This window comes from Callorhinchus milii, unplaced genomic scaffold (genome assembly GCF_018977255.1).
Source record: "Callorhinchus milii isolate IMCB2004 unplaced genomic scaffold, IMCB_Cmil_1.0 Scaffold1, whole genome shotgun sequence".
Taxonomy (NCBI): domain Eukaryota; kingdom Metazoa; phylum Chordata; class Chondrichthyes; order Chimaeriformes; family Callorhinchidae; genus Callorhinchus; species Callorhinchus milii.
In genome coordinates, this window is record NW_024704742.1 from 90454474 (window position 1) to 90473217 (window position 18744).

At 42.2% G+C, this 18744-nt stretch overlaps 1 protein-coding gene across 2 annotated transcripts in view; it reads right to left on the minus strand.

Annotated features, from left to right (window-relative positions):
• Positions 1–13494, minus strand: part of LOC103178079 (endophilin-A1) — a 121484-nt gene extending 107990 nt beyond the window's left edge. The window contains exon 1 of one of the 2 annotated variants that reach the window (XM_007892593.2): positions 13190–13494. In XM_007892593.2, the coding sequence (XP_007890784.1) occupies positions 13190–13234 (45 nt within the window). In that variant the 5' untranslated portion in view covers positions 13235–13494. The remainder of the gene's footprint in view (positions 1–13189) is intronic. The other variant, XM_007892592.2, reaches the window with a different exon arrangement.
• Positions 13495–18744: the final 5250 nt, after the last annotated feature.

Genomic DNA, 18744 nt, shown 5'->3' on the forward strand with positions numbered 1-18744 from the left:
TAAGGCGGAGGGATTGAGGGAGTTCCAAAATTTTGAGGCATAGTGGCTGAAAGCACAGCCATCAATGGTGGTTTGGAGGGGACTAGAGACAAGCAAATGAGTGGGATTGGAGGAGATCACAGAGATAGAGAGGTGCTACGGCATGAACAGATTTATTTACAGTTGAACAGAGAGTGAGGACCTTGAAATCTATCCTTTGGGAGACAAGAGGCCAGTGGAACCTGATGAGAAATTCAGTTATGGGCATATGGAGTTTATGGGTGAGAAGGCAGAATTTGGATTAGTTGCAGTTTATGGACGGTGGAGCTGGGAGGCCGGTGAGGACTACATTTGAAAATCTAGACAGAAGGTAACTAAAAGGCGAATAAAGGTGAGAGATTATCAGCAAATTAAAAATGTCCACACTACAATACCTTTGGGCAGTTTATGTGTATTTGTACAGTCTCCATGAAGAATGTCAGGCTTGTAACCCATCATCTCTTAGGCTAAAATAAATAAACTTTGTACATTTTATATGAGCTAAAAAATAATTAGCTGGAAATTTCATTTTATTTGAATATGTCATGTCGTGCTCACCTTCAATTGATTAATTTGTACCAATAAAAAAAACACAGAACAACTCCTCCAACAAATAGAATTTGGCTCCGCAAACACATACACGATTAAATTTAGAAGGGGTGAATTGCATTGTGTGATGTGCTAAATAACACCTATAGTGTTAATTAACACAATTATTTATAAAAAGCAACCTTACGATAATACATTAACTGGTATGATTTGCTGAAATTGGCTTTACCGATTTGCTGAAATTCCCCCTGCTTTCCCCACTCCCCCCTCTCCTGCGCTCACTTACTCTCCACCAAACCCCCTTTTGAATGGTTGCACTAAGAGGCCAGCAGCACCATTCACTGACTCCCTGGCTCAGTATTGACCACTGATGAGTATAGTATTGACCAATTTTCGCCCACAAATCATAGTCACTCCATTTTACAGTAGATCCTATGAAGTGTGTTTGAGCTATCCTCCTGACGTAAAAGATGCTGTATCAAATGTAAGATTATTAATATTGGCTTCACTCTGATTTTTCTGTTTTGTTCAGCCAGTCTCCTACCCAACTACAAGCCCATTACCAGCACCACCAAACAGGGCACCAGCAGCCTCTGGCCACAACAATTGGAAATGGTGTCGGGGGTGGAGCTGGGGTTCCATCACCAGCATACATTGGGGACCAGTTAATGTCTTAATTATTGTGTTCGCCTATAAAATACAGTTACTGCACTTTACAGTATATCCTGGAGGTCCTGTTTACATTGTATCAGTCTGGCTCAGTTGGTAGCAATCTTTTCGCTGAGTCAACAGGTTGTGGGTTCAAGCTGCACATTGGGACATGAACTCACATAATTTAAGCTGACACTCCAATGCAGTGCTACATTGTCAAAGGTGCAGTCCTTCGGATGAGACATTAAATCAAGGTCCCTTTTGAGGATGTTAAAGATCACACGCCACTGCTCGAAAAGAGAAGGGAGTTTCTCCCAGTATCCTGATCCAATCCCCTAAATAAAATTGGTCATTCACTGCATGGTTGTTTGCTGGACATTGCTGTGCACAAATTTGCTGCCATGTTTGCCTACGATGACTCCACTTTACAGTATATCCTGTGAAGAGCTTCGAACATCCTCCGAACATAAGGCGCTATATCAAATGCAAGGATTATTAACATCGTCATAAGGTTGGGCAATATCTATATTAATTGGTATTATAAGTGTTATTTAACATATCATGCATCACAATTTCTACCTCACATTCTATAAATTATACCACAGGATATTGTTTTACCCCCAAAGTTGATAATGATCCTTCTAATCGAATATCAATAGCCTTCCTAAACCTGAGTGATATCCTGGAGAGTCCTAATTGATAACTGTTGTTTAACTCTTGATAACTTGTAGTTATTAGATCCCAATCATACGAGAACCCAGAATGAAACAAGGTCGTTTGAACTTTCATTCAACTCCTTCCACAAACTACATAATCCACACCTTGGATTCCACCCAGTCCACTCAGTCTCTTGGGGTAAAATACATCATCACAAGAAGTGCTCTCTTCCTAGACATTTAATCATAGCGTGAGTAGCTCAAGACATGGAAAGGACTGCCCAAGACAGGCATTTTCCTATTTTGCAGGCTGGCTCAGTTTAATAATAATAATAATAATCCTTGCATTTAATATAGCGCTTTTCACGTCGGGAGGACGTCCCAAAGCGCTTCACAGAACACACTGTAAAGTGAATTGACTGTATATTTGTGGGCGAACGCGGCAGCCAATTGCGCACAGCAATGTCCCACAAACAGTCGTGGATTGAAAATGACCAATTTATTATTGTTTTTTTTTGGAGGGATTATTATTAGGCTCTGTGTGGAGTAAGGAAACTTGCCCAAGGTTTCACCCTGCCTGGAATTGAACTCAGGTCTCTCACTTGCAAAGCGAGTGCTCTAGCCACTGAGCTACAGGTCTCCACAGTTTGTAGCATTCTCACTACTGAGTAAGAAAGTTGTGGGTTCAAGTTCCACATCATGACTTGGACTTCATATAGAAGTGTGCTTCATTGTCAGAGGTGCCATCCTTCCAATGAGATGTTAAATTGAGGTCTCGTCTGTCTGTCCAGATGGATGTTGAAGATACCATGGCACTCTTTGAAAAGAGAAGTGAGTTTCTCCCAGGTGACCAACCCAATAAACCCCAAATAAACTCCATGGGTGGTTGTGGCATATTGCTGTGCACATTGGCTGCTGCGTTCACTCACAAAATACAGTCACACCACTTTACAGTATATCCTGTGAACCAATTTGATAATGATGTGATATGGCACTATAACAAAAGTAAGGATTATTATTTCTTCGATTATTATTATTATCTTTTAGCTTCTATTGCTAAAACAGTTTTTAATCCTACCTGATAATTTTCCATTAATTCCATGAACTTCCACCCACTCTGAAGGTCTGCCGTTTGAACGTTATTAAATGCCTTCTGAAAATCCAAGTATATTATGGTTATCTCCTATTTTAGTTATCTCTTCAAAGGGAATTTTAGGGTAATAATAATAATCCTTGCATTTGATATCGTGCTTTTTACATCTTTTAGACGTCTCAAAGCACTTAGAGGAATATCCATTCCTTCTAAATCTAAGCTGACTGCTCCTTGTAGCATCTTGGTGTCCTCATTTAAGGATAGACATTGTGCATGAAGTTTCCATGTCTGTTGTGTTACTGGGAGAAGACAAGCTTCACAGTATACATTACAGATAAATAATAGATACACAGGAACATCATTCAGGTAGTAATCTCATTGAAATGTTCAGACAATGGCATCGTATCACTCGCATTGACGGAACAACAGTGGTTTACTTGGCTGGATTACCTCTGTGCCCAGCATTTCGTTTACTTCGCATCTACTGAATGATACATCGTCACTCACGCACAGTAATTCCAGTGTTTTAAAGTACTCTCTATCCACTAACTACAAATGATTGACTGTAGCTCTATATCATACAACACAAGGGGCTCCATTGAGGCCCTTGTGTAAACTTCTGTACCATGAGTTTGGGCACTGGTTTTAAAACGTTTAATTTTATACATGAATTTTAACCTTGAGAAATACGATCTGGTATTTTCCATCACTGGACGTGTGATTTGGTGATATATCAGTAGGCTATGTGGGATACTGTAACATTTGGTTACACTGCCTGGCCACAGGTTGTACTGTCGCTATTATTCCTTGATGTTGCGACAACACTGAAAAGTATCAAAACGCTTCAGAATTTTCTGCAAAGTGTATTGGCTATATTTATAGAAGAGCACAGCAGCCAATTTGCGCACATCAGCGTCCAACAAACAACCATATTTGTTTATTTGCCCAATTTATCTGGGGATTTCTTGACCAGTACACTTCTGAGAAACTTCGCTTACTTTTCAACTAATGGGATGGAATTTATGGGATCATTAACATTCACCTGAATAAGTCAATGAGACCTCAGTTTATTGTCTCATCCATTGGACGGCACCTCCAACATCTTTCCCAGCAGTGCAGTCTCAGCCTAGATTTATGAGCCATGACGTGGGCATTAAACCCGCAACCTCATGACGTGAGGTGAGAGCGCTACTAACAGAGTCAGCCTGACACAGGATAAGGGAATACACCGCTTACACATCAAAGGGAGACAGACCGGTTGTGGTAACAGGAGTAGTTGGTAAACAAGTAAGAATCAATGGAAAGCATGAAACTTCTTTCAGCACTCAAAGACGCTACCCTGCATGAAGGGCGCTATATAGATGCAACTTGTTGTTGCTGTTGTTGAAACTGCACCAGTGATGCAAAGACAGAATTCAGATGAGAACGTATTCTTGCAGAATACAGTATCATCTTCCAACCTGGTGGGAGCTCTTTGACGAGCAAGCATATGTTGCTCCTTTCCCTGGCATTAATCCCAAAAAAACAAGAGTCAAACCATTGCCAGTTACTTTCTCATCCCATTATTTTTCCTATTCAAATATTCAATTTATCTCCAGTTTTAACACAGCTTATATTTTATCTACAGAGCACAGTACTCATACATCGAGACAAATCACCAATAAAGGCAACTTTAAGCTTTTATAGATAAATCTTAATTGCAGAAGAAAAGGTAAGTGTTTGCACTAGCTCTGCAAATGTGGATCTAAATTATTGGGATTTTTTTAACTGCTGCAATGCATAATAATATTAATAGTGAAATCATTTTTAAATATGCTTTCAGAATAGAAAAACTCCTACAATTCAGTAAAGGCTCATGCAAACATCTGAATTCAAGAGGCAGCTGGAAATGTCTGTTTCTAAGTCTTTGTTTAGACCAGGGGCCAGTGCAAATATTAACAGAGAAAGTCAGATTGCATCTACAAATCCAAACGGAGCTGAATAATAATAAGAAGAATCCTTGTATTTGATACAGCGTGATTTTCACATCTTCTAGATGTCTCAAAGCGCTTCAAAGAATATACTGTAAAGTGAATAGTTCCAACTGTAAGAACAGCAAGAAAACTTCGTTCTGCTCAAATAACATGGGAGAGTGTCTTCCAGTAGCATTGCTTGATTCTCAGGATCAGAGCAAGTGGAGTGTTATATAAGGCAAACAGTAACCAGAGGGATGTCAGCCTGAGACAATCCAAAATTAAAAGTTCTTGTATCCTTGTTCCTAAATTCTCCAGTTACTAGGTAAGCAGGGTTCATCGCATAAAAAAAATTCCATAAAATAACAGTAAATTCCATACCTATATTGAACTCGCAGTTTAGATCATCTTAAGCATGGTGATGGATTTCCAGTGTGTCAGACACTTGGCTAACAAAAAAAGGTTCATGTATAAGAGGCAAAGACAAACAAACAGAACACATATAGATATGTGTGCTGTGTATTTGTAGACCAAGGGTAATTTGTGTTCAGCAATGCCCACAAACAACTGTGAAGTGAATAATCAATTTATCTGACTGGGGATCATGAGAAACTCCCTTTTATTTTTAAATAGTGTCATGGAATTAACACACTTCACCCCAGTCAGACACTCTGCTTACCTTGTGACAGAGAATATAGGTATGCAAATACCCGTAAAATACTTCTGAGGAGAACTGGTATTATAATAACAGGCCCTTGTTATCTCTGGCCCATTGATTTCATCCTGAAGGCTACTGTGTCTACTGTCTACTATGAAAAGCTCTTCAAGAAAAGTATCAAAGTCTAAGTCTAAAATGTGTAAATTACAACTCTAGAAATAGATTCCTCCCACCATGTCTGAACCACTTCCATTCAACACACATCGCTCAAATGTTAAGAGAACAAGTCAAAGAATCCCTGAGCACTGATTTGGACAGCCTTAATAAACAATGAACCTTTGAGACAAGATTACTAGCAATTAAATGCCCACAAAAAAACAGTTAATTAACTTTACAGTATATTCTGTGAAGTGCTTTGAGACGTCCAGAAGACGTGAAAAGCACTATATCAAATGCAAGGATTATTATTATTATTAAACACATTTACAATGGCATTATAAATGGTAATATGAGACAAAAGCTTTTGAATCACTCCCATGTACCTATTGTTCTTCGGAAGATAGTTCACTGCATTTAGCGATATCTTTCTGAAAGACATGCCATGTTCATGTAAAAGCCATTGTCAAACTCTTCTCTTCATTATTTGCAGCAGTGGCATAAATCATGTCGACCTTTGGCACTCTGTCACCCATACATGATCTGACCATGACAAAAATGACAATATGGACAAACATTTTCAATGAAGGCTCTCATTATACCTGCTTATCCATCTGGCATTTTGTGAACTACCTAAAAGGATTTATGATGCAACCACATCATTGGTCATTCACTTCATGGCTGTTTATGGGAGATGGCTGTACACACAATTGGCTGCTGTGTTTGCCTACAAATATACAGTTACTACACTTTACAGTAAATCCTATGAATCACTTTGAGACATTTTAACAATTGTGCTAAGATGCTATATCAAATAAATGCAAGAATCATTATTAATTATTATTTTCACCTTACTTCACACACCTCTGTTTACCTGGCGGTAAGTAGGAACCCGGATTAACAGATCATTTTCCAGGGGTAATAATCCCTTCAAATAAATAAATAAAATAAAAATTTGGTCTCTCAATCCACGACTGTTTGTGGGACAGTGCTGTGCACAATTGGCTGCAGCATCCCGCTCACATAATATACAGTCAATTAATTTTACAGTATATTCCGAGAAGCGCTTTGAGACATCTCAACGACGTGATAAGGTGCTATATCAAATGCAAGGATTATTATGATTATGATTATTATTATCTGTCCCTAGTAATCGTAAACTAGTCAGTGCAGATGAAGTAAATACCAGTCCTGTAGCTCAGTGGTAAGAGCACTCGCCTTGCAAGTGAGAGACTGGGTTTGATTCCTGGCAGAGCGAAACCTTGGGCAAGTTTCCTTACTCCACACGCCTGATAATAATCCCTCAAGAAAAAAAATTATAATAATTTGGTCACTCAATCCACAACTGTTTGTGGGACATTGCTATGCGCAATTGGTTGCCTTGTTTCGCCCACAAATATACAATCAATTCACTTTACAGTATATTCTGTGAAGCGCTTTGAGACATCTAAAAGACATGAAAAGCACTATATTAAATGCAAGGATTATTATTATTATTATGAGCTGCTTGACGAGTCTTTGGCTTGATCTGACAACAGCTGCGGCAGGAAGGAGGCAGCATACTGAAAAATTAAACATTCATTTGGCCAATTAAAATAAAATCGACTGGGAGATACAGAGGATTACACAACAAAGCATGACCAGCACTTAGTGGAATAATATGCAAAAATGCAAAAATGGCATTCTTAATGCAGTTGAGCCAACTGTGAACATCCAAACGGAATGATTCAGAACAGACAATTACAGACCATGCACATTTACATTTAACATCAGGAGGATGTTCTAAGGCACTTGATAGTCCTGGCTTGGCATCCAAGCTGGGGATGGGAGCCAAGAGCGGTAGGGAGGCGAAATATGCCCGATAAGTGTGGTCTTTGAGACAGACCTTGAAATAAGTGAGAGAGATGGGCAAGTCAGAGGGACTCTGAGAAGGAGTCCAGAGAGTGGGGGCAGATAGGTTAAAAAGCAGACCACCAATTGTGGGGTGGGTAGGGCTGGGTCATGAAGGAGAGCATGAATCAGTTTTATTTGGCGGGGGTGGGGGTGGTTAAATAATGTCTAGAAATAGCCAAATAGCTAAAATAACCTCAGTTGCCCCCACCCTATGGAACTCCATCCCACATTCCCTTCGCCCACTCCCTCCCTTGCCTCTTTTCAAGGTGTGTCTCAAAACCTTCCTCTTCGACCAAGCCTTCGGCCACCCGCCTACCCGCCCTGCACTCCACCCTCCCCAATCGGGTCCAAATCCCTGGTTTCCAGCCCTTGGGATGTCCTCCCGATCTGAAAGGTGATATACAAATTTAATTTAACCCCAACCCTACCAAGACTTGGTTCAATTTCCGTTCTCAGTACATCAGGTTAGGGAGGCAAAAGTCAGACAGCTTTCCAGTCCTGATCACTGGTCACTGATCTCCACTGAAATTGTGTGTATGTGCATGTCAGATGTGGACAGGGCTGGTTAAGAAGTTAGGAGGCATTCATGGTCAAACAACTTGGTCAATTCATTGTCAAAACTCTGCCACTTGTTGCGGTAATGACAGATACCTAAGCACCATTCATCAGGAAGAAAATAAATAGGAATCTAAACACCATCAAGAAAGGAGGGTGAAAGGGAGGAAGTTGGCAAGGAGTTTTTTCCCTGAATTTATATTTGAGCATTAGTAAATCCTAAAAGAATCTGAGGCAATTATCCATTGCTTCCTAGACCTGCATACAAAGAGATTCATTCACCATAGTCCAAGCAAAAAGGAATATTCTGGCTGGTGGCAGCAGAATTTCAATGCACTCCTTATAAAGTGAAGCAACACTGAAAGAGCGCAAAGCAAAAACAAAATAAAATGAACCCAAAGCATCAAATTCTGAATCCTATAGGAGCTCTGACTTCAGTGTGATTGTGTCTGATGTCCACGTAACACTGCAGTGTGAAGATCTTGAAATTGATCTGTACAGAGAGAGTGAGTCACTGGAGCCTGGTGAAGACTGGGTTGATAGGTGTGTCGAGTTTGATGCGGGTGATGTTTGGATCAGCTGGATCTTGTGAATGGTAGAACTGGGGAGACCAGCAAGGAGTGCATTAGAGAAGCCAATGCGGGAAGTGATTAAATGTGGATAAGTGTTTCAGCAGCATTTGGTGTGAGGTAGGGGCAGAAGTGGGCAATATCAGTGACCTTGAGGAGAATTTCCTGACTGGTCAGCAAAAATCATTGTTTAGAGCTAGCGCAGACCCTTCCTGGGTGTCCAATCGTGGATTGGTGTGGATGTGAATGATATAACATGAAAGACTGATTGCGGAGGTGACCACCTGCCACCTCTCTTACTGTGATTGGGACCAAAACCAATTGGGACAAAACTGATTGGGTAAAGCAATTAGAATTACTGGCATTGGAGTGCGAAAGTTACTTCACTCAACAAAATAAAATATTGTTAAGATGGTATCCTGTAAAGAAGCACTCACATGACACACTCAGTATGCAGTTCAATGGCTGTTATTGACTACTATTAACCGTGAGCATTTTTCAACAATCTGCTCATTTTCACCAGTGATAATTAGTGAAACACAACTGACAATGTCCTAGCAAACATTTCAAGTTTGGTCACAATAGATCAGCCTTCAACGGTGAAAATCTAATGTGCTGTTTTGAAAGGAAAATGCACAATTTGTACATGTTGCAAAACGGGAACTTGTCTCCTGCTTCACGGCAACATGAATTTACACAAGATATTTTCTCACTTCGACTCCCAATGTCCACTGTCTCCACAAAAAAAATAAGTTTGGAAATTCAGGCAGACAGTCCGTGAAACAGTTCATCTTCTTGTCAACTCTTTAAACTCTAACTGGATTCACCTGGATTGTATAGTAATGTGCGTGTCAGGCATTAAAACTGTAAGGAAGAGTGTCAAAACAGGAGCGGTACTTTTAAAATTCATGAAGAATCTCTGAGTGACATGTTAACTATTGCAGCAGTATTTCAATCACTCCCCCCAAAAATCATAATATTGCCCCTCAACACTTTCAAATGAAGATAAAACTGTTGTTCACTAAATCTAAGTATCAAAGATTTGTTTCCTCTGTTTCCTGCACGCTATCATCAAGCAAGCAACAGCTACTCAAAGGCTTTGTATTTCAATGACTCTTCAATGACTGAATCGATTTATAACAGAAGCTTGCAAAGTCCACATCTTGTCCAAAATGCTTCTTGGACAGGTTCAGAAAGAAAGCGTTATTGTGCTTTCACATGTGTGCTTAATAACAATCATTGTGCTGTTTCACAAGGTTTGCTTGTGCGTGGAAGTCCATGTACGTTGGGCGTAATCCTGCAAACCATGCTACTTACTCTCTCCCCAGTAAAATAAGTCTCTCACTTACAAACATGGTAACTGTTAGAGCACACGATGAAGCAGAACAGATTTTAGAAAGAATGGGAAGTGATCAGGTGTAGACAGGAGCCTGGTACAACAGCAACAACTACTTGCATTTATATAGAACCCCTCACACAGGATAGATCCCAGAGTGCTTGATAGTGGCCGAGCACGACGCTGAGGTGACCGTGGGCACGGTCAATAGTTCAAGGCACGATCTAAAGATGGGAAAGAAGGGGCAAGGTGGAGGGATAGAGGAAGAGTGTTTTCCAGTGTCTGATACTGGAGTCTGTGCACTCATTCGCTAAACACTCTGAAGAGGCATTTACCCATATTCATTTTGCCAGAACCAGGATGGTGTGTAGTATTGTGTAGGATTAAAGAAGTTCCATTGGTTACATAGGAATGTACTGGGCAGCAAAAGATCATTGTGGTCCATCTGACTGGTCCCAGAGTAAAACAAAATCCTACATTCCATCTCTCATACAACAACAAAGTACATTTGTATAACGCCTTTCATGTGGGGAGGACATCCCAAGGTGCTGTACAATCAAATCCCCTCAATGAATCCCCTCAATGGATTTTATAATACACTAAATAGCTATCTCCTCTTTAATTTGCTGTCACAATCTGTCTCCTTGGCTCGCCTTGTCCACATATTGAGAGGTGCTGTATGAATGTAAATTGTATATTCACCAGAAAGATAAGATAGAGGATTGGGAATACGCATTACAGGGATTAATTTAGCAAATGTTATATGCTCAGCCAGCACAAAATCACACAACACTAAAAACTGCATCATAAAAAGGATATGGAATGTTAGAAACTGGAGAGCATCCAGACGAGACTAGTGCTAGCTTCCCCAACTAGGGACAACTGCAGTGGTTTAATCCCCTTTCCTTGCTCTTTCCTATGCATTTTATACTATTCCTCTTCAAATGTTTATCCAATTCACTTTTCCCAGCATTTATAACAAGCAATTTCCCTAAAGATTGTCTTCACTCTGCAGAAAGCATAATGGACACTTGAAAATAAACATCACCTTGATCAACAAAGGCACCTTCAAGATGATGCTCTGGATACACAAGTAACCCACCCACTCTTACCCAAACATTGTACAGAGCAGTCTTTTGCTAATTATAGTCAGAATACCTAATCAGTTTAGAATGTAAAATGTGATTCTATATTTTCTTCTTCCATCCAGAATGCAAAGCAAGCTAATAGGCTGCAAGGTCAATCTCAGAGGTCCAGGGTTGTCCCAACTCTAAGCCACTGCGAGTAACATTAGTTAAACACAATTTATTTCCCACATTTTCCTTTCCTCTCCAGATCCTTAAAGGATACCCGCATCCAAACCCATAATTATATCTGATTCAATGTCAATATGTTTGAATGTATTTTTCTTCTGTTGTTGCTATACCTCTAGTTTGACAAGTGATGACAGCAAACCCATGTGTCAGCCCCACTGGAACCCACGACATGTCCTGGTCAAATCGAATTTGTAAACGTTTGTATCCATCTCACTTAATGTCGTAATAAATCCTTGGGGCAGCCATTTCGAGATCATCGTTTTTTTAAAAAAACTAATTTTACAATCAATCTTGAAAATGTGAAGTGCTCCACAGATCCTAATAAAACGACAACTCAGAAAACCCTAGTTCCAGGGCTAGATCTTAACAGGCGTGGATGTTACTGCACACATATTGAAATTCTGGCAGAAATTATAATCACGCAATTAGATAATAATTCTTCCAATTTTCTACAGCGTTTCGCCATAACATGTCACTGAGAAGTCTCAATGTGCTTCTTAAGATTTATTTTCAAGTGCAGTGACTACTTGAAGGCAAATTGGGTGTTGGGATGGGGGTGGGGGTGGGGGGTCACATTTAACTGTAATTTTCTGGAACAGTCAGATTCATTTAATGCAGCCTGTTATGCAATTTAAGAAACCTAACGCTGAGATTTCAATTGCTATAAATAGTTGATGTGCATTGATGTCACAAAGTAGCAGTGATGTTATCCCCACCATTGAACAAACACAATCCTTTTTTCCGAAGGGCGCGATGGGGATCCATCCTTTGCTGCAGATGGGATATGATTATAGGACATTGCACTGTGAACAAGTGGCGCAAACACTCAATGGCAAAAAAGGTCAGTCACTGAGGCGCAACAGCAGCAGATTGAGCACAACCGACAGTAATCCCATCGCATCACCTATTCCCTGGGACTATCCTGGGGTGCAGTTGGCCACCCAGAGGAGGCAGCCTCAGGCTGGGGCAGAGGACAACTGTTATCAAACACACTGAGTTTGTCAGGAGGAACCCACACAGTGGAGAGCAGATCATTACAAACCCCATCAATAATAAATTGCAGCTGTTTGCATCTCACAGGGAGAGAAACAGCGACTCCCCGGGAATCACAAGACAATTATTTTACACCCAAACAGAATGTCATTTCAAGGGTGCACCAAAATACACACTCACACACACACACACACACACACACACCCCTGCGGTTTGACAACCCAATTGCAAAATCCAGCCACGAAACAGCCCCCCCCCCCCCCCCACGGGTGGGAATTGCTTGACGTTGAAATAAATCTCAAGAGCTCCTCAGATGGACCGTTGTGCAAAATCGGGATTTTTTGCGACGAAGGAGATTGTGTGCAAATGGGACCAAAACCCTGTGGTTAACGCACAGCAGCTGCAGCCCAGATGCAGACACATCAGTGTTGACTGTAACGCAGCCCCAATCCTGCGAAACGTGGCAACTGCGTTGAAGGAGCTGTGCAGCTGATCAACCTCACACCGAAACACCCCCTCACACACTCCCGTTACGATGTTAGACCGGTAGCTAATCTATTTGCATTTATTATTATTATTTTTTTTTAAAAAAAACACCACCCCCAATGCATTCAGCCCCAAGTTGCTGATACGTATTGAGTCACTCGCTGTTGCAAAAAAAAAGGGTGAAAACCACAGCAGCAGCGATGGTGCAATTGGACGCAGAGCCTATCAGTATGCAAAGGCATTCCCGGAGCCAACTGTGCAATGCTACCCACAAGCAGAGGAGACGCAGATGAACAAAAACAACCCACCTGTGTGGCTTTGTGGAATTGTTTCTTCAGTCCTGCTACAGACATGGTCCCTCTCTACCTCTGTGCGTCTCTGATGAAGAGCTGTGGTGCAGCTGATGTGTTGGGTGAGGTGACAGCTCTGAGCTTGCACTCTCTCTCTCTCTCTCTTGCTCTGCTGCTTTGCTGCTGTTAGGATGGTTCCTGCTTCTCTCTCTCTCTCTCTCTCTTTGCCTCTCAGATCTTTTTCATCTCAGCTCAGGATTAAATTACTCTCTGCAAAGCCAGGATATCCGGACCCAACCTGACGTCAGATTCCTCTTAAAGAGACAGCTCCAGTCATGGACAACCTGTGAGTGGATGCCTGGCTGGTTGCCTGCCTCCCTACCCTGGCTAAAAATAGACAAGTTTATTTTTGGAATCGGGTTTCTTCTCTGCAGCATTTATTTTTTCTTATAAAAAAGCGTAGGCCGGCAAAATATATCATTCAGGCTTGTGGGCTTTTCACAGTACCAGGCAAATTCAATATGTGGCGTCTTATTGAGGGATGGGTACCCCATCCAATAATAATCCCTGGAGAAAAGAAAACAATAATACAAAATTGGTCGCTTCAATCCACGACTGTTTGTGGGACGCTGCTGTGCACAATTGGCTGCTGCGTTTCACCCACAAAATATACAGTCAATTCACTTTACAGTATATTCTGTGAAGCGTTTTGAGACGTCTAGAAGACGTGAAAAGCGCTACATCAAATGCAAGGATTATTATTATTGTCCTATGCAATGAAAAAAAATCTCCAAAGAGAAGTTGGTGGAATCTTGGGGAGGGGGGAAAGTTCATTTCCCCACCCATTAAGCTAAAGGTTGAAAATGTTACCCTTTTGTTTTCGAAGCAAAACAACATTGTTGATGGTTGACCTATCAGAAACAAGACAATGTTTGATTATTGGTGGGAAGCAAAGAAAAAAAAAGATTTTTTACAATTTTTTTTGAAGGTCTTCAAGACAGGAATTTAAAAAATCGAGACACCGAAATAATTAGATCCAAAAACAGAATAACTGATATGGTATTAATACGACCTTAATGGAATTTGCATCTTAGAGAGAGAAAACATTCGATGATCCTCCAGTTAGTTATATCATGACACTCACAATTATCCAATAACCTCTTCCTCACAAGTTGACATGATGCAGTATTATTAAATGCTCTGTGACGCTACCGTGTATGAAGGGTGCTATAGAATTTATAGTTCTTATGGTTATTATAGTTCATAAAAATAACAATCCTTACATTTGGTTCAACACCTTTCACATCAAGAGGATATCTCAAAGCACTTCACAGGATATACTGTAAAGTGGAGTGACAGTGTGCTTTGTGGGTGAACGTAATTCTATTTACTGTACATCCATAGATACTATTACATACCCATCTTGGACTTCCAGTGAGGGAAAGACAGATTCCAACCATTCACATCCAATGTCATCACTAGCTGTGCATGTATGAGGAGATGGTGGAGAAATACACATACATGTAAGAAATAAGGATGTAGGGCTACCTATTTAATGTGGCAATGCTCAACACTGCTGAGGAAAACAGCAACAACAGCAAAATTACATTTATAGAGCGCCTTTCACGTTCGAAGGACCTCCCAAGGATGTCCCAAGACAGTCAGGGGTCAGGACCTGAGCATGGGGGAGGGGTGGGGTAGGGGTGAGTAAAGGAAGAGAGGTGGGAGGGCAACTAAAGGCACAATTGAAGAGGAGGGTCTTGAGGCCGGCCTTGAAGAAGGCAAGGGAGGAAGAGAGGCGAAAGGACTGTGGGATGGAGATCCAGAATGTGGGGGCAGAGAGGCTGAAAGCCCGGCCACCGATGGTAGGGCGGGTCGAGCGGGAGACATGGAGCAGGCCGGAGCCCGCTGAACGTAGGGAATGGGCAGGTTGGCGGGGAGTCAGCAGATCAGAGAGGTAGGAGGGGGCAAGGCCATGGATGGCCTTGAAAGTGAGGAAGAGGATCTTGAATTCGATCCTCTGGGGATGGGAAGCCAGTGGAGTCAGGCAAGGGTGGGATTGATGGGGTCACGGAGCCTGGTGTGCAAGAGTACACGAGCTGCAGAGTTTTGGATGATCTGCAGCTTGTGAGGGGAAGAGTTGAGAAAGCTGATGACGAAGGAGTTTCCATAATCGAGCTTTGATGTGATAAATGTGTGGGTGAGGGTTTCGGCAGCCTGAGGGGTGAGGGAGTCATGGAGTCTGGCAATGTTGCGGAGGTGGTGGTTGGCAGTGCCAGTCATGGCACAGATGTGGGGAAGAAAGGACAGTTCAGGATCAAACAAGACACCCAAGTTCCTGACCGGCTTAGTGAGGTTGAGTGTGCAGCTGTGGAGGCTGATGCTGCCAGCGCCTGAGGTGCGGAGGTGCTGGCTCGAACCAATCAGGAGGGCCTCATTCTTGCTGACGTTCAGTTGGAGAAAGTTGCCCCTCATCCAGGATTTGATGTCGGACAGGCAGTCTGTCAGGACGCCAGTAGTCCTGGAGTTGAGGGTGGAGGCAGAGAGATAGAGTTGGGTGTCATCCACATACATATAGAAATTTACCCCATGTCTGCAGATGATGTCACCAAGGGGGAGCTTGTAGAGGGTGAAGAGGAGGGGATCAAAGACCCCAGGGAGAGGGACTTGGTGATAAAGGATTAACAACAATCAAAGAGTTGAACTCCAAACAAAATCAAGGCCGAAGAAATGTGTCTCATTGTGGAAATAATACAAACGCCATTTGCTCTACCTGAGCTATTCTCCAGCCACTTGGGTTCCTGAATAGCATGAATTTCCTGCTGGCATCACATTGGAATATTATGCCACACAATTTACATAGGAAGAGGTTAGTTGGACAGTCCATCACAGGATCAAGCACAAACTCCATTGGGAATATTTTCTTAATGGGGAGAAATTAAGAGCTGTGGAGGAGCAAAGAGATTTCGGTGTCCATATCCACAAATCACTAAAAACTAGTTCCCAGGTCAAAAAGTAGTCAAAAAGGCGAATGGAATGTTGGCTTTTATCTCAAGGGGTCGGGAGTACAAAGTGGAAGAAATGATGTTTCAGCAGCATACAGCGTTAGTCAGACCCCATCTGGAGTACTATGTTTAGTTTTGGGCACCACACCTCAGAAAAGATATGTAGGCCCTGGAGGGGGTGCAGCGCAGGTTCACCAGAATGTTACCAGGCCTTAAATGGTTAAGTTACGAGGAAAGGCTGCGTAAACTTTGATTGTATTCCTTTGAGTTTAGAAGGTTGGGGGGTGATTTGATTGAGGTAATTAAGATGATAAAGGGATTCAACAGGGTAGATACAGAGAAGGTATTTCTTCTGGTGAGGCAATCCAAAACAAATTTAATCTTAAAATTAGAACCAGGCTACTTAAGAGTGAAATCAGGAAGCATTTTTTTCACTCAAAGGGTGGTAGAAATCTGGAATTCTCTCCCCAAAAGGCCGTGGATGCTGGATCCACCCACACCTTCAAAAGTGAGGTTGATTGATTTTTGGTAGGTCAGGGTTTTAAGGGATATGGAGAGAAAGCGAGAAATTGGAATTGAAAGGATTAGTTGAGGTACAGATCAACCATGATCTAACTAAATGGTGGAACAGGCTCAAAGGGCTGAATGGACTCTGCCTGTTCCTATATTCCCTTAATGAATAATGAAGTGGATCTAAAAATAAGCAAAATCCTGGTGATGGACATAAATCCACCTGCCACCAGATATCCAATAGTGCTAGATCCATGGATAGTTACAGAAAACAGCACATTTCTACAAAATAATAATAATAATAATCCTTGCATTTGACATAGCGCTTTTCATGTCGGGAAGACGTCCCAAAGCGTTTCACAGAACACACTGTAAAGTGAATTGACTGTATATTTGTGGGCGAACGCGGCAGCCAAATGCGCGCAGCAATGTCCCACAAACAGTCGTAGATTGAAAATGACCAATTTATTATTGTTTTGCTTTTTGGAGGGATTATTATTAGGGCTGTGTGTGGAGTAAGGAAACTTGCCCAAGGTTTCGCCCTGCCTGGAAATGAACTCAGGTCTCTCGCTTGCAAAGCGAGTGCTCTAACCACTGAGCTACAGGACTCCACAAAAGTACAGTCACTACACATCACAGTCCATGCTCCTGCCCCACTGGCCCTCCTTCCTTCATGACCTTACTGCATTAGTCACCCTCCATCAAAATTGGCTCACGAACATTCTTTATTCCCTTGCTGCCGTCATCTCCCGCATTGCCTCCTCTTCCCTAATGCACCAGCCATCTCCATTTCTCAAATCACAGGTATGTGCCTCTGAGTGCACCAGGCTTTTATCCAACCTATCTGTCCACTGTCAGATTGGGCTGGACTCCACCAAATCCTACCACACCACTCTCACCACACCTAAATTGTCCTTCTACTCCAGGATCATCCTGGAAACCAAGGACTATCCCAGACTCCTCTTATCCACCTAAAACCAGCTCCTTCACCCACCTTCCCATGCCCTGCCCATCATCTCTTTCCCTCAGCATATCCCAGTAGCTACTGTTCCATCTCCAACTTGCGTTTCTTGCGACTTCCTCGAATGCTACCAATATGCTCTTGGCTGCATCCTCCTACCCTACGTCCCCTTCCCCCCACCCAGATCATCTACACCGAACCCTCCATCTGCCTGCAACACATAGTAAAACTACTGTCATCACTCCCATCCTCAAAATCCCTATAATAATAAATAATCCTTGCATTTGATATAGCGCTTTTCACGTCGGGAGGACGTCCCAAAGCGCTTCACAGAACACACTGTAAAGTGAATTGACTGCATATTTGTGGGCGAACGCGACAGCCAATTGCGCACAGCAATGTCCCACAAACAGTCGTAGATTGAAAATGACCAATTTATTATTGTTTTTGGTTTTGGAGGGATTATTATTAGGCGTGTGGAGTAAGGAAACTTGCCCAAGGTTTCGCCCTGCCTGGAACCTTGACCCCTCCAGCCTTACAAATTACAGACCCATTTCCAACCTGTCCTTCCTTGCTAAAACTGTGTAACTCATTGTCACAAACCAGCTTTGCTCACACCTCTCCCTCCACTCTGTCCTCAAGCTCCTCCTGGCTGCTCTGTACCTCAACTAATCCTTTCAATTCCAATTTCCCGGTTCTGCTCTGCCCATAGCACAGAGACGGCGCTTGTCCATGTCACAAATGACATCCTCTCTCTCTGTGACCAGGGACCCCTCTACTTTCTCATCCTACTGGATCTTTTCTCTGCATTTGACATAATAAACCATACTATCCTCCTCCACCGCTTTTCTTTCATCATCCACCTTGGTGGGACCTCACTATCCTGGTTCAAGTCCAAACTATCAAACCGTCTTCACAGTGTGTCTTCAAATGGTTTCTCCTCCCGTCTCCAGCCCGGTCACCTGTGGTCTAGTCCAGGACTCCATCCTTGGCCCCCTCCTCTTCCTTATCTACATGCTCTCTCTTGGCAATGTCATCTGCAGAGAGGGGGTAAGCTTCCACATGTATGTGGATGACACACAAATCTCTTTCTCCTC